The sequence below is a fragment of the Gobio gobio genome (genome assembly GCF_949357685.1).
Source record: "Gobio gobio genome assembly, chromosome: 16".
Classification (NCBI taxonomy): Eukaryota; Metazoa; Chordata; class Actinopteri; order Cypriniformes; family Gobionidae; genus Gobio; species Gobio gobio.
Window position 1 is genome coordinate 3,319,399 of NC_137109.1, and position 27,305 is coordinate 3,346,703.

The 27,305-nt window shown below is 38.1% G+C and overlaps 1 protein-coding gene across 1 annotated transcript in view; it reads left to right on the forward strand.

The window, feature by feature from the left end:
- The window catches only part of ergic1 (endoplasmic reticulum-golgi intermediate compartment 1), a 38,150-nt gene that overhangs the window by 6,893 nt on the left and 3,952 nt on the right, over positions 1-27,305 (forward strand). Inside the window, exons 2-8 of the mRNA XM_079838932.1 lie at positions 3,805-3,866; positions 6,956-7,028; positions 12,072-12,166; positions 21,810-21,934; positions 22,098-22,202; positions 22,287-22,347; positions 25,884-25,984. Coding sequence (XP_079695058.1) covers positions 3,805-3,866; positions 6,956-7,028; positions 12,072-12,166; positions 21,810-21,934; positions 22,098-22,202; positions 22,287-22,347; positions 25,884-25,984 — 622 coding nt within the window. The remainder of the gene's footprint in view (positions 1-3,804; positions 3,867-6,955; positions 7,029-12,071; positions 12,167-21,809; positions 21,935-22,097; positions 22,203-22,286; positions 22,348-25,883; positions 25,985-27,305) is intronic.

Sequence of the window (27,305 nt, forward strand, 5' to 3'; positions counted from 1 at the left end):
CAAAAACCTTCATTTCTTTTCGACTGCAGAAAGAAAGACATGGACGTCTTGGATGACATGGGGGAGAGTAAATGATCAGCAAAAGTTTATTTAAAAGTGAACTAATCCTTTAAGGTCAAGAATTGGATACTTCAATTTCAATTCCTCGTTTATTCGTGTGCATTTTAATACGACTTTAAACCATTCAAGCGCAAGAAGACTGAAGGTGTGTGTACAGAAAGCCTCTCATAACGAACTAAACAGAGAATGGCCAAATACACACAGAAATATATCAATATCCTCATAAACACAGTCGGTTATGTCTTCAGTGAACGTAAACAGTTGAGAAAGTAAACGCGTGTGTATCAGTGTATTAGATCCGTGCGTTCGCTCTTAAAGGGACAGGCGCCTGATATTCCTGCTGTTTTTAATGTTAATCAAACAACAGAAGACAAAGAAATATCACTCACTGCTCTCACTGTTAGATAAATAAATACTGTTTGACCTGGAAAACTCATTTCTATCTTTGTTATTTTTTCTTTGTTGTTTTTCTTTGTGCTTTTGCTTGTAATTGGATCATTTGTTTGTATTTTATTTACTTTTAATAATGTTTTTGTTATATTAGGCTAGTAGTTTTAGCTGTGGTTTCAAAACTGCAATGGAGAATTGACCATTTTCTCTGGTATGTAATATTTTAACAGTTTCATGTAGGGCTGTGCAATATATCGAAATTATCGGAATATTGGAAATGTACATATTGCAATATGCATATCGCAAGGGTACGCAATATCTGCATGATTTTAATAGGCTACTTCAACATTGTGAAAAGTGTATGTTTTAGGTTGACACATATATCAGACAATAGACTGAGCACACGACTGCTACTTATGTGACTTAATTGACGTTAAAAATAGTTATTAAACGCAATAACTTGCGAAAAACAACTCCTTGCAGTCTCGCGCTGTCTGACACACACACCGAAGCCGTTCTGTTTTTCGTGTCTTGTTACACACTCGAACTGTCAAATACACACACAGTTGCTTCAAAATGGCCGTCTTGATGAGTATTGATGTAAACACAGTCAGTTATGCTTTAAGTGAAAGATATCAGTTGGGGAAAGAAATAGATTTTACACACTTAAAGCAATATCGTATCACATATCGAATATGGCATTATTTAACAAGGATATCGCATTTTTCTTCAATATCGCACAGCCCTAGTTTCATGGCTGATAAAAACAAGTCACTGGTCATTGGCAGGTGTGGAAAAACGTTAGTTTTAGGCCCTGCTTACAAATGAGTACATATTCATGTCAATCAGACCCCAGTTTACCATAGGTAACATGTTTAAGAATTGCCATGAGAGTGTTGGATAATGGAAATAATAATAAACCGTCTGAGTGTGACGTGTTTCCTTAGATGGTGAGAGATCTAAGTACATGTAGAAATATTGCTCATTAAAATGTTTAAATAGCTATAAAGTGAGCAGTCTCATGCAGTGTTTGGGCCTGTAAAACATCACACTGAGTAGCCAAACACATTCTCCAGTCTCCTGTACCAGTTCAGGTCTTGCTCAGACGTCAGAGTGGTTTGAGGACAGCGTGTGCTGGGTTTCTCTCTGTCAGTGGCTCAGGTGCACTTCCTGTGAGCTCTTCTGTCAGGACAGGCTGCGCTGAGGCAGGAAGTCGCTCTCTCCCCTTCAGCATTGCGTCACACTGAGAAATGTCCACAGATGTGAGTGTTTTGGAGGGCAGGGTCTGCTGATGTAGCCGTGAAGATTCAGAGCCCAAAAAGGGCACAAGAGTTCGGCTCCGTTTCTGAGCTCCTTAAAAAGTCAGGGATTGGACGCATTCCTGAAGGGGTTGAGTTATGCATGGGCCAATCGCTGCTCTCCTGGAGTCAGACCAGCATTATCAACATCTGCTCTGAGTCTGCTCAGCAGAAACACATCCTTAACCAGTACATTACCACAGCAGAGATATTCATCTAGTGTGCTCTATATGGGTTTCATTAAAGAGCCATTGAACTTTAACAGATTCTATCCATCCGTCCGTCTTATCTATTTATCCATCTATCTATCATCCATCTATCTGTTCATCCATCCATCTATCAATCCATTCACCCATCCACCCGTCCATCTATCCATCTGTCTATATATCTGTTTATCCATCCTTCTATCTATCCATCCATCCTCCGTCATGAAAATAAAAATGTCATTCTCATTACTGCAATTATAAAAAGGCCACTGTCGCCTTTCGACTTGCTCAGTTGGGGGTTAAAAGACAATTAATAATCATTATTAATATTCAATATTAATATTATCAATTTGACTGCACTGAGCTGGATGATGACATTAACTTTGAAACATCAACATTGTTATTGAACCGAACTGAATCAAGGCTGAACCGAATCAACATTGAACTGAATCAACGCTGAACCGAATCAACATTGAACTGAATCAACCGAATCAACATTGAACTGAATCGACACTGAACCGAATCAACACTGAACTGAATCGGCACTGAACTGAATCAACACTGAACCGAATAATGACACTGGATCCACACCGAACTGAACCGAATCAACACTGAACTGAATCAACACTGAACTGAATCGACACTGAACTGAATGATGACACTGAACTGAATCGACACTGAACTGAATGATGACACTGAACTGAATCGACACTGAACTGAATGATGACACTGAACTGAATCGACACTGAACTGAATGATGACACTGAACTGAATTGACTCTGAACTGAATCGACACTGAACCGAATCAACACTGAACTGAATCGACACTGAACCGAATTAACACTGAACTGAAACGACACTGAACCGAATCAACGCTGAACTGAATCAGCACTGAACCGAATCAACACTGAACTGAATAATGACACTGAATCCACACCGAACTGAATCGACACTGAACCGAATCAACACTGAACCGAATCAACACTGAACCGAATCAACACTGAACTGAATCGACACTGAACTGAATGATGACACTGAACTGAATCGACACTGAACTGAATCGACTCTGAACTGAATCAACACTGAACTGAATCGACTCTGAACTGAATGATGACACTGAACTGAATCGACACTGAACCGAATCAACACTGAACTGAATCGACACTGAACTGAATGATGACACTGAACTGAATCGACACTGAACTGAATCGACTCTGAACTGAATGATGACACTGAACTGAATCGACACTGAACCGAATCAACACTGAACTGAATCGACACTGAACTGAATGATGACACTGAACTGAATCGACACTGAACTGAATCAACACTGAACTGAATCGACACTGAACTGAATCGACTCTGAACTGAATGATGACACTGAACTGAATCGACACTGAATCGACTCTGAACCGAATGATGACACTTGTGCGACAGTAATAAATGTAGCTTGACTACTGCAATGGACATTATTACACGTTTCAGACTAAACCTCACTAAAGTTAAGTTAAAATGTAAATGGGGATAAAAGTGACCAAGTAAATGTTGTTTTAAAGCGGAAGGGTCGTTTCTCAAGTGTGTGTGTGTGTGTGTAGTGCCCATTGTTAGCCTGGGCTGTGGTCTCAGTGATGGATGTTGACAGGCGTGTGTGTGTGTGTGTGTGTGTGTGTGTGTGATGAGGGTCGTGATGGAGGTGTAGCTTCAGACTGTTGAGTCTGGGACCGCAGCCCATAGTTCACATTCCTCAGCCGCTCTGTAATGCGCTGGGAACACAATGTGCTCTCACACACTCTTCCCATGAGAACACCATGTTTACCTTTCTTTTCTTCCTCTCTTTCTCTTCCTTCCAGGTTCGATATCTACAGGAAAGTGCCCAAAGATCTGACCCAGCCCACGTACACCGGAGCCTTCAGTGAGTGCCATATTCATAATCCATATTTCCCATTTTAGACCCTCATCCAATCAGCCAATCACTCGCTTCATCATCAGTTATCGGACAGCGGTTTTATATTGTGCATCCCTACTTGCTAATTGATAACACAGAGCTTTAGCACTTGCTGAATGAGTACAGCCATTAAAACATTTAACATACACCAATCAGGCATAACATTATGACCTAATATAGTGTTGGTCCCCCTGACCCGTCTCTGATGGCCTCCTCTAGACCCCTGAAGGTGTGCTGTAGTATCTGGCACCAAGATGTTAGCAGCAGATCCTTTAAGTCCTGTGAGGTGGGGCCTCCATGGATCGGTGAAGTCAGACCCGTTTCTATCAGAACCAGCATTAAGTTCTTGAGCAGTCTGTTTGATCGGCCCACACCTTCAACACCCACAAGAGCTGCAGTTCTGGAGATGCTCTGACCGTCACAATCTGGCCCTCGTCAAACTCTCTCAAATCCTCACGCTTGCCCATTTCTCCTGCTTCTAACACATCAACTCTGAGGACTACATGTTCACTTGCTGCCGAATATATCCCACCCACTAACAGATCATCAGTGTTATTCACCGGTCATAATTAGGGCTGCAACAACGAATCGATAAAAATCGATTATTAAAAGAGTTGGCAACGAATTTCATTATTGATTTGTTGTGTTGCGCGACTATTATCTACTAATAACAGCAGTAAAGCAAGGGGTGGTATAGTTTGCAAGACTAAAGACGTGTTTTTATTCACTTTTTTTTGGCCCATTAATTTTTCAATCTGTTGCTATGTTCATTTCGTTGACAAATAATTTGTCAGTATTTTAATCAGCAACATTTTTCACAGACAAAAATCAAAACCAGCTTTGAATGACAAAAACTATGACTAATATCTATTGCCATTTTCAGTCAGCATTCGGTCTTAAAGTGACAGCAGTCCATTAACCTGCTAACATTTGTGCTCTTAATATTAATCAAACAACACAAGACAGAGGAAATCCCCTCTTTAGTTTGAATAAGGATTCATTATATTTATTATACATTTATTATTTAATCCATATTTAATCTATAAGGATTGTTGTATGCAAGTTGTTATAAAGAATGCATATCATTCATTGAAAATAAGACATTGTGTTCTTCTTTAGGAGGAGGAGTTTTATTTAATTGTTACATCATCTTTTTTAATATGTCACAGCAGTTAAATCTGTGTCTGGATTTAATATCATTCATATTAATAGGTTAATACAGTAGATGTTTTCTCCAGGAGTATATAATGGGTTTGAACATTTTAGAAAAAAATTCTTAATGCATTACAATTTAACTAAACCCTTTAATTGTGTTTGAGAGTGTGTGCGTCTGAGTGTAGTGAACAAGTTCTAACATCCTGTTAAGTTTTCTGATTAGTATTTTTCTTTATATATATATATAAAAAATAAAAGATTTATAGTAGGGCTGTCAAAAGATTAATCGCGATTAATCGCATCCAAAATAAAAGTTTGTGTTTACATAATATATGTGTGTGTACTCTGTTAATTATTATTTATATATAAATACACACACAAGCATGTATATATTTAAGAAAAAAAAATATTTTTATATATAAAACATTTATTTTTATATATATATATTATAGATTATATAAATGTATATACATGCAAATATTTCTTAAATATATACATTAATGTGTGTGTATTTATATATAAATAATAATTAACAAAGTACACACACATATATTATGTAAACACAAACTTTTATTTTGGATGCGATTAATCGCGATTAATCTTTTGACAGCCCTAATTTATAGATTTATTGTAGCTGTGCACTTTCTGAAGATTTCTTGAACTGTGAATTTGCTTGAATAAAGGATTGGAAATTAAGGCTTTTTTATCCGATTCATCGATTAATAGAGGAAATAATCGACAGATTAATCGATTATTAAAATAATCGTTAGTTGCAGCCCTAGTCATAATGTTACGCCTGATCTGTTCTCAAAAGCTCCACCAAAAAAACGACCAAAACCAACATAACAGAAACTCGTCTAAACTAGCATGAAACACTCCACTTAACATTAACAGTATGTGACAAGTTTCAGTTAAATTTAAGTTCGTCTAAATGAAAAGAAAACAGTGAAACGATTCAGATTGCATGAGAACTCAAAAGTTGTGAAGTTAATTTGTGTGATTTGAGTTGGCTCTACTCAAACCAGGTGATTCTGTTCATTCCTCCTTTGATTGTTTTCCCGAAGTACTGACTCAGGTGTCGTTTCCTAACGTCTCATTGTTCCCTCATTATTCCTGATGTTTGTAATGCGAGGTGTTGGCGATTGACTCACGATGGCATGAGGCATCATTACTATGGCTCTGTCCTTTTGTTGTTTTGGCCTCGAGTGAGTTTCTGAACCTTTAGTCATGTTTGCAGAGACCAACCCTGAACGCAACCTAAATATTTAGCTCCAAAACCGGTTCTGTGAGTCCTCGGGGTGAATATCTGAAAGGTAAACACACATGGTCTCCATTTTATGGACTTTTTAAAGCATGTAAAAATCAATAGCATCTCCGATTTAATCAAGTGAGTTTTTAAAGTGACCCAAAAGACAATCCGTGTGATTTAATCAACCCTGTGTTTAAAGAATATACTGTGTAAGTCAATCGCTGGCGTGTGAAGTGTTAATAACTGTTTCCCAGGGCTATCCTCATGAAAGTGGAACGAGTGATATAACCCATGCTGAACCCGAATCCGCGAGAGTGTGTCATAGCGACACGCCCTATTGTTTGTGTTATAGCTAAACATTAGCTTGTGTCAACTGGAATAAACCGGATTGAGCGGATGACGTGAACCACAGAGTCACATGACCCGAGTCTCCATGTAAACATGCTCCTGCTCCTCTTACTTTGACTCATCCGCTCATAGGCTGAACTTGAACTAACGATTACGCTACAGCCGGAGCAATAAAGCATGACTTTCACATCACTTTGCACACATCATTTGGAGAAATGACATCACTGATGAGTTGCTCTCAGCACACACACAGTGAAGATGTTAGTTTGGAGTCTCTCTGATGTGCCTTTTCTTCTCCCCTCAGTTTCAATATGCTGCTGCGTCTTCATGCTGTTCCTCTTTCTCTCAGAGCTGACCGGATTCATCGCTACAGAAATGTATGTATGACCTGAGAGCGAAAGGTCTGGGCTAAAAGTTGGGCTACTTTCACACACACACAGGTCCCACAAGTGTCTTTAACTGTGCTTGTAAAAACCCCTCCAGAATCACACCATTGACCCCTTATACGGCCTTTAATAGGGCGCCATGAAATCAGATTTATTTTTAAGACTCCATTTTAATGGTTAAATAAAATTTTAGTAATCAAAAAGCATGTCTAATCAATCAAAATTAGAAAACTTATCAAATTTAACAAAGTTTATGGAATAACTTTATGAAGGGCCTTATGAAATACGTTTTATTTTTACTAAATTCAGTGTTTTCTGGATGCCATTTTATTGGTTAAATTTAATTTTAGTAATCAAAAAACATGTCTAATTAATTGAAAGCATAAAAGTTATCAAATTTAACAAAGTTTATGGAATAACTTTATGACGGGCCTTATGAAATATAGGTTTTATTTTTACCAAATTCAATGTTTACTGGATTCCATATTAATTGTTTAATTTAATTTTAATAATCAAAAAGTGTGTAATTAATTTAAATCATAAAACTTATAAAATGGTAACAATTTATTAAAGGGTTAACAAAAATGACATGTTTAAGGCGTTTTATTTTTACCAAATTCTGTGTTTTCTGTAAGTTTTCTGGATGTCATTTTAATTTCATTTTAATAATCAAAAAGCATGTCTAAGTAATTGGATTCATAAAAACAACAATTTATTAAAAATAAATAAAAAACTGAATTTCCATGAATGTTTTTTTTTTTTTGGCCAATCAAATGAAGGCATTCATTTATCTTTTTAATTTTTCACATGAAATTAAATACACTTGTGTCAAACAAAGTGCTTTACTCGTAATATTAAAACATGGAAGAAAATGTTTTATTATAATAAAAATATATATTTTTTAAAATAATTATAATATAATAAAACATATGTATTATTATTAGTGTTACTGTTAGTATTATTATAAAATTGAAACGTAGCTAATTATAATTTAACAACAATTTATTAAAAGTTTAACAAAAAAATGACATGTTTAGGTCCCTATGAAATACATTTTATTTTTACCAAATTCATATTCTGGATTCAATTTGAATGGTTTTCATTTTAATGAAGGCATTAAACATTAACTTAATTTATCTTTTTAATGTTTCATATGAAATTAAATACACTTGTCAAACAAAGTGCTTTACTGTTCAAATGAATACCTTAAATAAAGTTAATAATTTATTATTATTATGAGTGTTACTGTTAGTATTACAACCCCAAATCAGAAAAAGTTGGGACAGTATGGAAAACGCAAAAAAAAAAGAAAAAAGACGTGATTTCTAAATTTACTTTGACTTGTATTTCATTGCAGACAATATGAACACAAAATATTTCATGTTTTGTCTGGTCAACTTCATGTAATTTGTAAATATGCATCATTTCCTGTCATTCAGACCTGCAACACATTTCAAAAAAAGTTGGGACAGGAGCAATTTAGGGCTAGTAATGAGGTAGAATGGTTAAATAATGATGTGATTTGAAACAGGTGATGTCAACAGGTGATTGTAATTATGATTTGGTACAAAAGCAGCATCCAAGAAAGGTCTAATCCTTTAGGAGCAAAGATGGGCCGAGGATCGCCAGTTTGCCAACAAATACGTGAGAAAATTATTGAAATGTTTAAAAACAATGTTCCTCAAAGAAAGATAGGAAGAGATTTGGATATTTCACATTCAACAGTGCATAACATGATTAAAAGATTCAAGGAATCTGGAGGAATTTCAGTGCGTAAAGGACAAGGGCACAAGCCTAAGCTGAACAACCGTGATCTCCGATCCCTCAGGCGGCACTGCATCAAGAATCGTCATCATCTATAAGCGATATCACCACATAGGCTCAGGACTACTTTGGCAAACCTTTGTCAAGTACCACAATACGTAGTTACATCCACAAATGCCAGTTAAAACTGTACTGTACCAAAAGGAAGCCCTATGTTAACAGTGTCCAGAAGCGCCGTCGACTTCTCTGGGCTCGGAGGCATCTGGGATGGACCATCACACAGTGGAAACGTGTACTGTGGTCAGATGAAGCAGTATTTCAGGTATTTTTTGGGAGGAATGGACGCCGTGTGCTCCGGACCAAAGAAGAAAAGGATCATCCAGACTGTTACCAGCAACAAGTCCAAAAGCCAGGGTCTGTCATGGTATGGGGTTGTGAAGAGCTGTGAGTTTCTGTGTGTTTATAAGATGATATTCTCAAATGAAACGGTGAAATGCTGATGAAGTGACTCTGGAGATGAAGTTCATGCGTTCATGTTTTATTTATTCATCAGAAATTAGACACATTCCGCGAAATTCTGCGTTATACAGTATCTTCTGTTTTTATGACTGTATTGGGGTTTCTGAGTGAACTATTCATCCATGCATGTTAATTCACAAAAATACATTTAGGGATGCTTGATATAGCAAATGGGCTACCATATCGGTTTCAGACGATATATGTTCATTTTTAATGTTATGGACCCAATAAGAATATTTGTCTGATATATTAAAGCTGATAAATAATGTATAATTTCCTCCAGCGGAGACACTTCAGATGCGCTCTCTGTTCACTATGATGGGTTATGAATCGCTTGAAATATGATTGAAATCATTGAAATACGGTTCAGAGCCACATGTGTGTCATATCAGCTACATAAAATCATAATGAGAACATCATAACTGTGTGTTTGGGACGTGGCTTTAATGCTGAGACTTTAGTTTTTGTAATCAGACTCTCAAAAATCATATACAAATGTGGATTTAGATTCATCGGCCAATATATCGGTTATCGGCTTTCAAATCTAAAGAGTTATCGTTTCCAAAAAATGTTTAGTGCTGAATGGAAAAAAACAACCCTAATCTTCTCATTTAGTATTCAAATGTCACATTACAGAAGTAAAATCGGTCGCAACTCCCAGTTCCCGCGGGCTTTAAAGCTGCAGTATGTAATATTGACAGCTAGTGGTTGAAATGGGTACTGCAGCCCAAACTCAAAACATAGGGTTGGGTTCCGAACTCAGTACTTTTCACATTAAAACAATAGGTGCCTAATTTCAGTACCTGAGAACACATCTGGCGATATCGACGAGTGTCTGTGAATATTAAACCACAAAATGACTATTTAAATATGAAATATAATATATGCGTGTCTCTGTGTGAATGAATGGAGGTCGCATTTCATCTCATATGAGGACATGAACGCATGATCTTCATCTCCAGAGCCACTGAGAGTCACTTCATGAGTATTTTACCGTCTCATTTGAGAACAACTACCGTCATAAACACACAGAAACTCATAGATCTGCGCGGCAACCCGTCAAAATAAAAGTCCTGTTTAACTTGACAAATACATCACTGTTGTACTGTAGAATTTACAAACGTCTCAATGTAATAATAACACTAACACTAATGTAATGATAATAAATAATCAAAACTTTATTTTTTAAGTAATTAAATCACAATTTTGCTTCCATGTTTTAATTGTAACCGTATAAAGCTCAGTTTGTTTGACAAAAAAAGTTTTAATTAATTAAGTTTAAATATAAATGAATGTTTTACGGCTTCATTTGATTACCAGAAAATACACAACACAGAATTTGTGAGGAATCGTTTCATAGAAATTGAATTAAAAAGAAAAAAAAAATGTATATGGTTGCTTTTATGAATTCAGTTAATTAAGCAGCTAGTAGTCTATTTACTAGGGCTGTCAAAAGATTAATCGCGATTAATCGCATCCAAAATAAAAGTTTGTGTTTACATAATATATATGTGTGTACTCTGTTAATTATTATTTATATATAAATACACACACAAGCATGTATATATTTAAGAATTTTTTTTTTTATATATATAAAACATTTATATTTATATATATTATAGATTATATAAATGTATATACAGTATATACATGCAAATATTTCTTAAATATATACATGAATTTGTGTGTGTTTATATATAAATAATAATTAACAGAGTACACACACGTATGTAAACACAAACTTTTATTTTGGATGCGATTAATCGCGATTAATCTTTTGACAGCCCTAATATTTACTAGTAAATATTACAGTAATCAAACCCCACAAACAGAGAGCAGGGCAGCTCTGGCATAATGTCAAGAACACTTCTATAATTGACTGACAGGTTCTGCACAGTTATTGATGTAAACATCCCTAAAGTACCGGAAAAAGGTTAAAATGTGAACGGTACCAACCCTAGTTTTCCGCCAACTGGCAACCCGAGGCGTCGAAACACTATTGGGTGAATTGTCAGTGGGCGGGATCACAGTGAATTTAGCATGTCTCCTACGTATTTTCACACATATCATGGTATTTTTATGCGTTATTACAGTCATAGAGCACCTTTAACTGAACCAATTCTCACATCTGCCATATCCACCCTATTCTGCGACGATGACGTAAATCTGTTTTCTGTGAATGTGCGAGACCTTCATTCGCCGCTATAGGGAAATAACTAAGAGTCATAAACCGTAAAACCATTTGTGCTACAAACTAATAACAAACACCAGTCTCCTCCCGTTATTCCTTCCCTTTTTGACTAAATGTTTTGTTATTATTGTTTAAAATATTAATATTTGAGCATGTTTTCCCACCCCAACATCAATGTGGCGCAACCAACATGTAGCTGTTTTTGTTATGGTGACAAGAAAGTTATAAAACAGGATGTCACGAGATCACTGTTCAAAATATCTGATGTTTTGAGCTTCTTATGACACAAAGAAAAGACCTCCGGATATTCATGGCTCCTGTTATTATGCATGTTGAGATGTTTTTATCTGACCCGACTGCACTCACACACACCGTCGTAACCTCAGTTTGACTTTAGTGTGTGTTTGTCAACCTCTTTATGTGTTCACCGGGGGAAGTGAGGAAACGAAAGTTGCAATTACTGCAATTTTGGCATTTTACTGTCAAGCTTGGATGTTTAATTTGAGCTGATGACCTTTACAGATGCTTGCGTTTAATGCATGTTTTCATGTGTTTCACAGAGTGAATGAACTGTATGTGGATGACCCTGATAAGGACAGTGGGGGGAAGATAGATGTGAGTTTAAACATCAGTTTGCCAAACTTACACTGTGATTGTGAGTATATACATAACATACACAAATACTCTTCTGAATGATGTTTTTCCATACACATGTGTATGACGTGTTGACGTGTTACAGTGTTGTTGTTTTTTGAGTGTTTGCAGTGAGTTTACTGTTGGTATGGGATCTTCATTGACGCAGATGCAGCGTTTCCTATCACACGAACGTCTCTGTTTGAGTATTGTGAGGGTTTTCTCACAGAAGGATTAGGATAGTCCTTTCCCTCAGTCAGACGTGCCGTTTTGAAAGGTCATACGTGAGCAGGCGTATGAGGAAATAGCTTTTTATGTTTGGTAATGATGCATCTGCGCAATGATTTGCCAAATAATACATGATATGTCATGCTTGCGTAAATGAATCAGTCACATTACCTTTTTTTTCTATTGTGACTTAATAGATAGTCACTATTTATTTGGATCAGGGCTGGGCGATCAAATGCCTTTGCTGGTGAAATAAAATTAAGCAACAACATTGTGAATATCACAATTATTTGTTGTTATGTATACTGTTATGCTGGTGCATATGCACTCAAAAAGTGTGGTAATTGATTATATTTAACCAGCTTTTGTTTAAATAAATAGGAAAAAATATAATTTATTGCTCATCATACAAGATCTCAGCAATTACGTAAATATTGAGCTGTAAAATGAGATTTTTGGCTGGATCACCAAGCCCTAATTAGATCATAGAACGAGGGGTCCAGTGAGTTTTGCTAAGCATTTAATCATTAACAGACACTTTTATCCTAAGAAACTTACAAATGTGGAGAACAATAGAAGCAGTTCAAAGGATAGTTCACCCAAAAATAAATCAATTCTATAAAATAAGTAAATTCTTTCATAATTTACTCACCCTCAAGTTGTTTCAAAACTGTATGAGTTTCTTCTGTTGAACACAGAAGTTGAAAATATTTTGAAAAAAATGGGCAACCAAACAGGCCCAAGGCCCCATTGACTGGGGTTCATCAACTGTTTGGTTACCGGCATTCTTCAAAATACCTTCTTTTGTGTTCAACAAAAGAAAAAAATCAGGTTTCATTCGTAATCATTCAGGTTTGGAACAACTTGAGGGTGAGGAAATGATGACAGAATTTTCATTTTTGGGTGAACTATCCAACATCAGCCGCGTTTCCACCGAAATTACCCGGAACTATTTGTACCAGGAACTTTTTTCCCAGGAACTTTTTCTCCCCCAGACCTGCTACTTTCTGCGTTTCCACCGCGGTCTAAAGTACCGGGGAGATTAGGCAAATTAGCCCGGTGACGTGGGAATGCGCGCGGCTGCTCCTCCCAGTTACAGACGGACATGAATCACTTTTGCGCGATACTGTCTGCAACAACAAGTGGAGAAGATGCTAGCAGCGCTGCTTTTGCATACACATTACCAACACAGCTTATTTAAACGTGCACTTTCACCTGGTTTGACCATTTTAATGCAAAATGGGATGATGGGCAATCCAAAATCTGAATGTGTTGCAATAGCTCAATTCCAAAACATTTTCTATAAAAGGATAATGAGGTCAGTCATTCAAGACAGATGTGTGAAAAGTTAATTGAATGAAAACAATAGACTGAATTAAGCGGTTGAAAGATTAGGTACTAGACTGCAAGTATTTATTTACCACAATAACATCTCTTAGCATTCACTAAAAAAAAAAAAAAAATCACATGATTAGTATTACAATATGCTTCATTAAATGCATAATTTTAGAGACTTCTTCCTCAAATTTGAAATGAAGCAGGACCACACGTATGGCTTCACTTAAGTTGTGGTTATAAGTTATTATACTACATTCACATAGTTATACATTTAAAAATATAATATTTGGGTTTTCTAGATATGTTTATGTGCATATTCAGAAAGACTTGCGAGCAGCAGCCCTTTTATTTGCTTCCTACACTATATGAATACAATTAGAATGTGGTTATATAGTTAGAATGTGGAAATTAAAGACACAGTGACATTTTACACATTTGACTTTATTTTAGACAGATTAGTTCTTACAAAATTAAAATAAAAGTGTGCAAAGACAAATAAATTACTAGAACAATAAAATGAAAATATAAAATGTGAAAACAACAATATAAAAAAAGTGTATTTTTCAGTAACCTTTCCAAGAGCTGTGCCAACACGTACAATATATAAAGTACAAGTGTGGTAGTGCAAATGCTTCATTCAAGCGGCTGGTCATTGTGGCTACTTCTTGAACGACTGGACAAACTGTCCAAGAACAGACAGAAACCCGGTCTGAAAGTCCCTCTGCTGCCGTCAGCTTTCTTCCGCTTCTGACTGGTGGAATGCCAGCTCTTGCCTCCTCATCTCTCCTCGGCCTGGCTCTCCAGTAACAGCTGCATATATTGGTCAGGCTGTTCTTGTCCATGCTGCAGGACGGCCGGTTAGCATCCTCCATGTCCCTCAGTGCATCAAGAAAAGTCAGTCCCTTTTCCCTAAGTAGAAAAATTGCACAGAAACACATGGAAATTAATACACAAGGCAACCATGAAACAATATAAACCATCAATTAATTATTTAGTGTTTTCACTACAAATAATGAACAATTGCTTGCCCAGCTTGAACAATGCCCAGTGTGCAATTTCTATCATTGGCAATTTAAGTTTACAATTAAAAACAACAAAACTACTCAAAACCATTATGGATTACACATCAGTTTTTAAATATATACACATTTTGTCAGCTTTATACCTCTGGCGTGTGTGTGTTTCGGCAGGAGACACGGGACGAGGGCTAACGTGTACTGGTGACCGCGGGGGAAAACACGCTGGTCTCCGTTGCCTGCAATTCATCAGGGCCACCCGTTACGTCTGGAAAAGCACGTTGAAAAAAGTTACTGCAACGTTACACTGCAACGAGTTTAATAGATGATACCAAGATGAGATATTTACCTTCAACCCACTCGGATTCCGGGATGGTTTCCAACAACGCACTAGCCGAGTCTTTCGTTACCGCTGCACCAGAAAATGACGGTCTGTGTTCCAGCAACGCGTCCAGGCGGTCATACCACTTGTTGATACGCCGGTCGGAACCGCTCCGGTTGTTATGATCCTTTAATTTCTTGTAATCTTGTCTTAATTTCTTTAACTTCTCTCTGCACTGTTTTCCAGTGTGACTGGAACCGAGTCGATATCTTCAGGTAACGTTATACCTTTTCATTGCGGGTCACCGTTTCCAGTTCCCGCTGGATGTCCTCCTCCGCATATATGCTCAATAAAGCCTGAACCTCGTCGTCGGTCGAATTTTTTTGTTGAACTCCATTGTTGCAAAGAAAATATTTACTGAACGCAGAACCCGCCTCGCAAAAAACTTGTAAAAATGGCGGTGGGGAAAAAAATGCTGGGAGAGCTCAAGTCCCACCCCCGAAAGTTCCCGACCTTTTCAAAAGTCCCACCTCGCAAGCAGGGCCGTTTGGAGGGGGAAATATTTACCCGGAACTTCATTTAGACCCTAGTTCCTGCGGTCGAAACACACCGAGTTCCCCCCCAAAGTTCCTGGTTCCGGGGGAAAGTTCCTGCGGTGGAAACGCGGCTATCGTGAACAAGCCAACAGTTAAGCCAACAAGACAGTTTAGAAGCAGTTAAGCTAAACAGTTAAACCAATTTAGAAGCAGTTAAGCTAAACAGTTAAACCAATTTAGAAGCATTTAAGCTAAACAGTTAAACCAATATAGAAGCAGTTACGTCAACAGTTAAGCCAACATAGAAGCAGTTAAGCCAACAAGACAGATTAGAAGCAGTTAAACCAACAGTTAAGCCAACAGTTAAGCCAATATAGAAGCAGTTAAGCCAACAAGACAGCTTAGAAGCAGTTACGTCAACAAGACAGCTTAGAAGCAGTTAAGCCAACAAGACAGCTTAGAAGCAGTTACGTCAACAAGACAGCTTAGAAGCAGTTAAGCCAACAAGACAGCTTAGAAGCAGTTACGTCAACAGTTAAGCCAACATAGAAGCAGTTAAGCCAACAGTTAAGCCAACATAGAAGCAGTTAAGCCAACATAGAAGCAGTTAAGCCAACAAGACAGATTAGAAGCAGTTAAACCAACAGTTAAACCAACAGTTAAACCAATAGTTAAGCCAACAGTTAAGCCAACAGTTAAGCCAACATAGAAGCAGTTAAGCCAACAAGACAGCTTAGAAGCAGTTAAGCCAACAAGACAGCTTAGAAGCAGTTAAGCCAACAGATAAGCCAACATAGAAGCAGTTAAGCCAACAAGACAGCTTAGAAGCAGTTAAGCCAACAGTTAAGCCAACATAGAAGCAGTTAAGCCAACAGTTAAGCCAACATAGAAGCAGTTAAGCCAACAAGACAGATTAGAAGCAGTTAAGCCAACAAGACAGATTAGAAGCAGTTAAGCCAACAAGACAGATTAGAAGCAGTTAAGTCAACAGTTAAGTCAACAGTTAAGTCAACAGTTTAGTCAATAGTTTAGTCAACAGTTTAGTCAACAGTTAAGTCAACAGTTAAGTCAACAGTTAAGTCAACAGTTAAGTCAACAGTTAAGTCAACAGTTAAGTCAACAGTTAAGTCAACAGTTAAGTCAACAGTTTAGTCAACAGTTAAGTCAACAGTTAAGTCAACAGTTAAGTCAACAGTTAGGTCAACAGTTAGGTCAACAGTTTGGTCAACAGTTTGGTCAACAGTTAGGTCAACAGTTAGGTCAACAGTTAAGTCAACAGTTAAGTCAACAGTTAAGTCAACAGTTAAGTCAACAGTTAAGTCAACAGTTAAGTCAACAGTTAAGTCAACAGTTAAGTCAACAGTTAAGTCAACAGTTAAGTCAACAGTTAAGTCAACAGTTAAGTCAACAGTTAAGTCAACAGTTAAGTCAACAGTTAAGTCAACAGTTAAGTCAACAGTTAAGTCAACAGTTAAGTCAACAGTTAAGTCAACAGTTAAGTCAACAGTTAAGTCAACAGTTAAGTCAACAGTTAAGTCAACAGTTAAGTCAACAGTTAAGTCAACAGTTAAGTCAACAGTTAAGTCAACAGTTAAGTCAACAGTTAAGTCAACAGTTAAGTCAACAGTTTAGTCAACAGTTAAGTCAACAGTTAAGCCAACAGTTAAGCCAACAGTTAAGCCAACAGTTAAGCCAACAGTTAAGCCAACAGTTAAGCCAACAGTTAAGCCAACAGTTAAGCCAACAGTTAAGCCAACAGTTAAGCCAACAGTTAAGCCAACAGTTAAGTCAACAGTTAAGTCAACAGTTAAGTCAACAGTTAAGTCAACAGTTAAGTCAACAGTTAAGCCAACAGTTAAGCCAACATTGAAGCAGTTAAAGAGTTAGTTAACCCAACATGAAAATTCTGTCATTAATTAATCACCCTCATGTCGACCCGTAAGACGTTCATTCAGCGAACATAATGTAAACAGAAGCTCAACCGAACTTGAATGATGCGCAAGAACAAACCTGAAGCTCAAACGTGCTGCGTAACCAATGAGGTTCATTCCCGCATGAACCTCTCAAAACACTCACCCCCGGTTTCACAGACAATGCTTAAGCTAATCCTAGACTAAAATGCATGTTTGAGCTGTTTTAACTGAAAGAATCTTGCACTGACAAATCTTAAAATATGTCAGTGGCATTGTTTTGTCTCAAGATGCACACCAGTAATGTTTTTTTCTTGGGCACGTTTATAAAAGTCACTTAAATGTCCTAATTGAACTAAGGCCTAATCCTGGCTTAGTCTAAGCCCTGTCTGTGAAACCGGGCCTAAATTCATATGGATTAGTTTTCCGATCTGTTCATGAACTTTTGAAGCGTCAAAGTTGCAATTGTGTAGGCTGTCTATGGAGGGGTCAGATTTCATCTTCATTTGTGTTCTGAACGACATGAGGGTGAGGAATTCATTTTTGGGTGAACTAACCCTTTAAGCCAACATAGAAGCCGTTAAACCAACAGTTAAGCCTAATGCTTTTTGTCCAAAAACAAAAGTTGAAATTGGTTTGGAAAGTGACTTCAGTATGTGTTAATGTCAGCACTCTCAGAGGAATTTTGGTCATCTCTGATGTCACTTTTGGGCAGATCCTCAAATGTTTGGAAAGACATTTGCAACCGGCTGTTTCACACACATTACACAGAGGCCAAACTATGTTCAGAACAACATCTTGAGCCGTTCTCATGGGTGAGAAGTGGAGGTTTTGCCTATTACGGAAGATTTTAACTGGAGCATAAGTGACTGCAACCCAAGAGTTTCTGCCCTCGTTATGAGTCACGAAGACAAGCCTCACTGTGATCTGAATAATGCCCTCGTTTAGTTTGACTGTTTTCAAACTTTCAGAAGTACAACTTTGAGTTTTACCTTTTCTGAAGAACGTGTGAATGGGTATTTCCCATGAAAATTTCACCCGCTTAGGTGTTTAGGGTGGTTGCTAGGGCATGGAAATGTGCTTACTAATGTGTTTTTGAGTGGTTGCTAAGGTGCTGTGGTTGGTTGCCTGGTGGTCATTGATAGGCCTTTTCAATGCCAATGGGGTTTTTATTTTTTACTCGCTTTGTCTTCCAGATGAAAAGTCTGATTATAAGAGCAATAATAGAGCATTGTATGAATTAATCAATAGTCATAAGACATTCAAATTTGTTCCATAGTACATGTCATATGATATCATGTCATCCTCTGAAAAGGATGTTTTCCATAAAACTATGTGTGGTTACTCTTACTGTGTTAACTTGTTCCCTCCTTTACAACATCACTTTTCAACACTTGTGTGTGTTTATGTGGAAAATGTGGATTCTTTTTCCTCTCAGCGCTTGCTGAGAAAACCATGCAAGACCTTTAGTATTCTGTGCACACGTCAGATTGCACTTAAACAGGCAATTAGGTGTTTCCATTCGCACATTTACTCTTTAACGAGTGGAGATCGTGTGGTTGTAGTTTACTGGATTGCTGTAAATGTCGTGGTTTAAGGCTTCAAATGCCTAATCATTAATGGAAATTGTCAAACTGTCTGGAAAACCTTTAATGGAATCATTCTTCGGTTTCTGGCTGGCCTTTATTTTTGTGCACTTTTGAGATCAGGAATCGTAATCATACCTGTCATCATAAGAGTAAAGAGCCAGTGTTGCTTTTTTAGGAAGGCAGTCTTAAAATAGCATTGGGCAATGGGACAAAATGCTCTCAGCATGACGTAGCACCACAACGTCAGATCTGCTACGTCACACCACATGTGTTTTTTTAATTCATAGCTGTGAAAGGTCAAATAAACACTTGTGCATCATTTATTTTTACAGCATCATGAACTTGTTTGGGGATAGTTCACCCAAAAATAACATAGTCTATTACTGTCAAGACCCAAAGAACACTATAGGCCCTGTTATACCTAGATGCGTTTGGTCGATCGGATCACAAGTAGCTGGTGTTTAATCGTCTCTTGTCCACTTTCAGTCACTTCTGTCCTGATTTCTTCAGTCTATGGGCTTCAGTCTTCTTCAGTCTCTTTCCATCTAATGGATGAAATAAACTCACCTAATTAACATATGAACGCCCCGAGACGGCGGAGAAACACACAAAGAGCATACACTTTAGTTTCTGCTCTGACAGACACAAGAGTACACACCTGTAGAGTCGTCCACTTGAGATCCCATCCAAACGCATCTCAATACCAGGGCCATAAAGACGTCATGGAAGTAGTCCTTATGGCTCATGCAGTGTATTACAGGTCTACTAAAGCCAAACACCCAATCAAATTCAATCACTGAATGACATTTGAGAGTTATGGCAGATTTCCAAACTCGCCATGACCTTAAGTCAGTCTACTTTCTTCTTGCACGTTGTTGAGTTCACTGCGTCTCCAGTTTCATGCTGATGCAAATGTTTTCAGATCTACCAGGAATTGTTTTAGATGTACTTTTCCTGACATCCCGAAAGGATTTGGACACTTAAAGTCAGACTTTAAAATGTCTGAATGTTATAACAAGAGATAAGAAAATCGCAAAATAAGAGTTATAAGCCAACATAGAAGCAGTTATGCCAACAGTTAAACCAACAGTTAAACCAACTTAGAAGCAGTTAAGCCAACTTAGAAGCAGTTAAGTCAACAGTTAAGCCAATTTAGAAGCAGTTAAGCCAACAGTTAAGCCAACTTAGAAGCAGTTAAGTCAACAGTTAAACCAATTTAGAAGCAGTTAAGCCAACAGTTAAGCCAACTTAGAAGCAGTTAAGCCAACAGTTAAGCCAATTTAGAAGCAGTTAAGCCAACAGTTAAGCCAATTTAGAAGCAGTTAAGTCAACAGTTAAGCCAATTTAGAAGCAGTTAAGCCAACAGTTAAGCCAACTTAGAAGCAGTTAAGCCAACAGTTAAGCCAACTTAGAAGCAGTTAAGTCAACAGTTAAACCAATTTAGAAGCAGTTAAGTCAACAGTTAAGCCAATTTAGAAGCAGTTAAGACAACTTAGAAGCAGTTAAGTCAACAGTTAAACCAACTTAGAAGCAGTTAAACCAACAGTTAAACCAATTTAGAAGCAGTTAAGTCCACAGTTAAACCAACTTAGCTGTTAAGCCAACAGTTAAGCCAATTTAGAAGCAGTTAAGACAACTTAGAAGCAGTTAAGTCAACAGTTAAACCAACTTAGAAGCAGTTAAACCAACAGTTAAACCAATTTAGAAGCAGTTAAACCAACAGTTAAACCAATTTAGAAGCAGTTAAGTCAACAGTTAAGCCAAAGTAGAAGCAGTTAAGTCAGCAGTTAACCCAATTTAGAAGCAGTTAAGTCAACAGTTAAGCCAAAGTAGAAGCAGTTAAGTCAACAGTTAAACCAACTTAGAAGCAGTTAAGTCAACAGTTAAACATATTTAGAAGCAGTTAAGTCAACAGTTAAACAAATTTAGAAGCAGTTAAACCAACAGTTAAACCAATTTAGAAGCAGTTAAGTCAACAGTTAAACAAATTTAGAAGCAGTTAAGTCAACAGTTAAACAAATTTAGAAGCAGTTAAGTCAACAGTTAAACAAATTTAGAAGCAGTTAAACCAACAGTTAAACCAATTTAGAAGCAGTTAAGTCAACAGTTAAACAAATTTAGAAGCAGTTAAGTCAACAGTTAAACAAATTTAGAAGCAGTTAAGTCAACAGTTAAACAAATTTAGAAGCAGTTAAGTCAACAGTTAAACAAATTTAGAAGCAGTTAAGTCAACAGTTAAACCAATTTAGAAGCAGTTAAGTCAACAGTTAAACAAATTTAGAAGCAGTTAAGTCAACAGTTAAACAAATTTAGAAGCAGTTAAACCAACAGTTAAACCAATTTAGAAGCAGTTAAACCAACAGTTAAACCAATTTAGAAGCAGTTAAGTCAACAGTTAAACAAATTTAGAAGCAGTTAAGTCAACAGTTAAACAAATTTAGAAGCAGTTAAACCAACAGTTAAACCAATTTAGAAGCAGTTAAGTCAACAGTTAAACCAATTTAGAAGCAGTTAAGTCAACAATTAAACCAATTTAGAAGCAGTTAAGTCAGCAGTTTTAATTGAATAAAATTGATGTTTTGTAACATCTTAAGTGTCCCAGTGCTTTTGGGGACCACTGTACATCTTCATCACTAGTGCTGTTGTTGAAGTGTCTTTTTGTACAATGTAAATGAACCGTTCCTCGCCAATCGTCTGTATTTCTTTCTTGCTCTTTTTCTCTGCAGTGGTGGGTCTGGACATCCAGGATGAGATGGGACGGCATGAAGTGGGCCACATAGACAATTCAATGAAGGTGCCTCTTAGCAACGGGCACGGATGCCGCTTCGAAGGAGAGTTCAGTATCAATAAAGTAAGAGATGCTTGACGTCACCTGAACTCTTTTCTTCCCTGTTGGGTGTTGAGTGTTTCCTGCTCATTGTAAGACTAGAAGCCATATGGAGTGTCATTCGTGACTCAAATGAGGATCACACTATTAGTTTCTCTCCAATGGCATGATATGATGTTTTCTGCAGGTTCCAGGAAACTTCCACGTGTCGACACACAGTGCGACCGCTCAGCCCTCGAGCCCTGATATGACCCACGTCATCCACAAACTGGCCTTCGGGGAGAAGCTTCAGGTCAGGCCGGCATACAGTCCATGAGAAATAGAGGGCAGTGTGAAATCAACCTGTAGAAGTCATTGTCCTGTGGCTCTATTGCAGGTGCAGCATGTCCAGGGGGCTTTCAATGCGTTAGGTGGAGCCAACAAACTTCAGTCCAATGGTACGTCTTTAAAGGGTTAGTTCACCCAAAAATGTAAATTGTGTCATTAATGACTGAGCCTCGTGTGGTTGGACACCCGTCAGACCTCCGTTCATCTTCAGACACAAATGAAGATATTTTAGTGTAAATCTGATGCTCTGAAAGGCCTCCATTGGCTCAACTTTACACTCTCAAGACCCTTAAAAGACACTAAAGACTAAAGTTACAAAGTCCATCTCACTACAGCGGCTCTACAATAACTTTATAAAGACGAGAATAGTTTTTGTGCGCAAAAAAACCCTAAATAACGACTTATATAGTGATGACGATTTCAAAACACGGCCTCATGAAGCTTCGAAGCGTTATGAATCAGTGAGTCGATTCAGCAGTTTGAAGCGTTATGAATCAGTGAGTCGATTCAGCGGTTCAGAGCGTTATGAATCAGTGAGTCGATTCAGCAGTTTGAAGCGTTATGAATCAGTGAGTCGATTCAGCGGTTCAGAGCGTTATGAATCAGTGAGTCGATTCAGCGGTTTGAATCGCCAAATTTCAGCAGTTTGGCGGTTTGACACGCGATACGAATCATGATTCGACTCACTGATTCATAACGCTTCAAACCGCTGAATCGACTCACTGATTCATAACGCTTCGAAGCTTCATGATGCTGTGTTTTGAAATCGTCATCACTATATAAGTCGTTATTTAGGGGTTTTTTGCGCACAAAAACTATTCTCGTCTTCATAAAGTTATTGTAGAGCCGCTGTAGTGAGATGGACTTTGTAACTTTAGTCTTTAGTGTCTTTTAAGGGTCTTGAGAGTGTAAAGTTGAGCCAATGGAGGCCTTTCAGAGCATCAGATTTACACTAAAATATCTTCATTTGTGTCTGAAGATGAACGGAGGTCTGACGGGTGTCCAACCACATGAGGGTCAGACATTAATGACACAATTTACATTTTTGGGTGAACTAACCCTTTAAGAGCTTTAGAGTTAGTTAATAAAAATACAACTGTTCATAGCTCAAGTTTATTAAATAATATTAGCAGATGCTGCTTTTGATAATGTTGGGTGACACTTTACTTAAAGCCTCTATGTATAATGCACTACATCTTTTCATAAATAATTGTAATCAAAGTTAAAATGCATTGCTGATTCTGGTTGTTTGTCATGTGCTGTAATGCATTCAACTCTCTAAAGGTGTAACAAAGAATAGATGAGTATTATAACTGTGGTTACAATTATTCATGAGATCACACAACGCATTATAATGTGCATTACAAGGCATAATTAATGCATTGAAGGAAGAGGGCGGAGCTTCAAGAGCTCATGTTATTAGCTCTGATTACCTCACACACACACACACACACACACACACTGAAAATGACAGAAACTGTTCTTTTATGATCAAACCAGATAGACAGACAGATAGATAGACAGACAGACAGACAGACAGACAGACAGACAGACAGACAGACAGATAGATGTTAATGATTATATTTAGTACATACAAACAATATTAAACTGGTCCTATATAATGCTCCTTTTTACAAGTAAAATAAGTCTCTGATGTCCCCAGAGAGTGTGTGTGTGTGTGTGTGTGTGTGTGTGTGTGTGTGTGTGTGTGTGTGTGTGTGTGTGTGTGTGTGTGTGTGTGTGTGTGTGTGTGTGTGTGTGTGTGTGTGTGTGTGTGTGTGTGTGTGTGTGTGTGTGAGAGTGTTTTAGCTCAAAATACCCCACAGATCATGTTTTATATTGTGTTAAAATTGTCGCTTTTTGAGGGTGAGGAAAAACACACCGTTTTTGTGTTGTGTCCCTTTAAATGCAAATGAGCTGCTGCTCCCGCCCCCTTTCAGGAAGAGGGTGGAGCTTCAAGAGCTTGTGTCAGCAGCTCTGATCACCTCACACAAACACACACTCACACACACACACACACACACACACACACACACACACACACACACACACACACACACACACTGATAATATCAGAAACTGTTCAGCCTTTTCTGATCAAACCAGAGTCGGTCAATGATGGAGAGACTCCAGAAGAAGAGACAACATGTAGAACGAGACAGGACACACACACACACACACACACACACATGTAGAACGAGACAGGACACACACACACACACACACACACATGTAGAACGAGACAGGACAGTTTATGAGTTATGATCTTCAGTCATTGATTAGCATATTCTGTCATGATCATCTCTAAAGCGCTGGTGTGGGGTAAGATGAGCCAGAGGATATCTGCTGATGAAGAGAGAACAGGGATAGTTTAGTGGAACTACGCTTATAACTGATGATGTCATCTTGCTTTATGACATTTGTGCTCGTACTGGATCAATAAATGTGAATTGCATTCAGAGAAATCGGAGCGGATTACCAAAACACAGTCTTTTCCATGTTTTGTGAGTTGTCAGATGACCCGGGACCCGATTATAGCACTGGAGAGGATACGAGGATACGTCCCCTTTAAAACACTTATAGAACGGCTTGAAGGATATGTTGAAATGAACATGAACTGAGGATTCTTGTTAGTTTATAGATAACTCATATTTAGGGATGCACGATATTATCGGCACGACATCGGAATCGTCCGATAAACGCTTAAAACATAAAAATCGGCATCGGCCGATATGAAAAAATTATGCCGATATGATAACGTGTTGATATGCGCCTGCAATAACTCACATGTGCAAGGACTTCTATAGCGATAGAATTTCGATGAAATTTTATGAAATTGATGATGAAAAATAATCCAAGGAGCTCTAAAATAATTGTAAAAAAAAATGTATCTGAAGCTAAATACAGCATCAACTGATGCCACGCCCCCCCCACTTCATCTGCACAAACATTACATCCAAAAATACAATATTTACATTACAACTGCATCTGTCTGGGTTGAAAAATTAATGACTTTATTATTGTTATTTTCAGCGCTTTTAAATATACTCTTATTATAAAAACTTTATTAACATTTATTTATCTTTAACAAGTATCCTTTTAGTAAGGAAACCTCAGAAATCTGAAACCAGAATGAAAAAAAAATATTTTTTTTGCTCAAAATGGTGGTTTCCAAACAAATGGAAAGTTGAAAAATATTGGATATCGGCAAAAATCCAATATCGTGCATCTCTACTAATATTAGAAAAGCTTGTGTCATGTGATGTGACCTAGAATTTAATGAAGTGCAAGGGGGAAAAGACAGGAAGTCTAAAACAGGAAGTGATATCATAGAGAGGACCCCAGCAGACCCTCATGACTGTGAATACATCTCCTCAAATATCTGCCAAATGTGATGATGTTTTTGAATAATCACGATATTTAGGGAAAATGCTAAACTTACAGGCGTCAAACCACCCAACACACAGATCTCATTACCAGACAGCACACAAATACATCTGAGAAACACGAGAGGAGGATGTACGTCACGCCAATGAAATCAGTGTGTGTGTGTGTGTGTGTGTGTGTGTGTGTGTGTGTGTGTGTGTGTGTGTGTGTGTGTGTGTGTGACCTCCGCACTAATAAAGCCATGTTTGTCTGTCTGCAGCTCTAGCGTCACACGATTACATTCTCAAGATCGTCCCCACAGTTTACGAGGACCTGGGAGGGAAGCAGAGGTTCTCCTACCAGTACACTGTGGCAAACAAGGTAATCTGACACACACACACACACACACACGTGAGAAGCTATATATGAGCTGTGCTGATGGCTCTCTTTTATGAAGTTCCATCCAGCATTTATCACCTCTATGGACACTTGTTGGGACATGTGCAGCGACAGCTGGCGGTGTGTGTGTGTGTGTGTGTGAGTGTGTGTGTGTGTCTGCTAATGTGAGGTTAGGTGGCTCCTGGTCAGAGGGTGTGTACTGGAGTCCGAGCGCGGGTCAGAGGTCTGTCTAGACTCCGCGTGAGGAACTGAAAGTGTTCAGCAGCTGCTGACGTGTGTGTGTGTGTGTGTGTGTGTGTGTGACTGTAGATGTGTGTAGAGGATCTCCAGCCATCTTTATATCACACACACCGCTGCAGGCCGAAGGTGATGAGGACAATATTTGACATTGAACTGGGTTTGGAGTGTTTTTCCCCCACACTCACTGTTTTAGGGTGTCACATTACCCATGATGCATCACTGTTGTGGGTGTAATTAGTTGCTAGTAATTCATTACTTTTTTTAACTGACCTGACACTGGTAACACTAGACATGGAATACCAGCGGGAAATTATTACATATTTGAATGTTATACAGTAAACAATTATACTTTTAAAACCGTTTTAATCAGATTAAAATATATTGATAGCCCTTTTAATACACACACTCGCACACTCGTCATACAAACTCACACACACTCAGACACACACTCGCACACTCGTCATACAAACTCACACACACTCAGACACACACTCACACACTCGTCATACAAACTCACACACACACTCACACACACTCAGACACACACTCGCACACTCGTCATACAAACTCACACACACTCAGACACACACTCGTCATACAAACTCACACACACACTCACACACACTCAGACACACACTCACACACTCGTCATACAAACTCACACACACACTCACACACACTCAGACACACACTCACACACTCGTCATACAAACTCACACACACACTCACACACACTCAGACACACACTCACACACTCGTCATACAAACTCACACACACACTCACACACACTCACACACACACACACACACACACACACACTCGGTCATACACACTCACACACACTCACACACACTCAGACACACACTCACACACTCACACACACACTCACACACACTCTCTCACACACACACACACACACACACACACACACACACACACACACACACACTGCCCCTAAACCTAGCCCTCACAGGAGACTGTGCAGTTCACTTTCTGTGAAAAAAACCTCATTCTGTGATTTAGAAGTATTTTGAAAAGTGAGGACATGGGGAACGTCCTCAT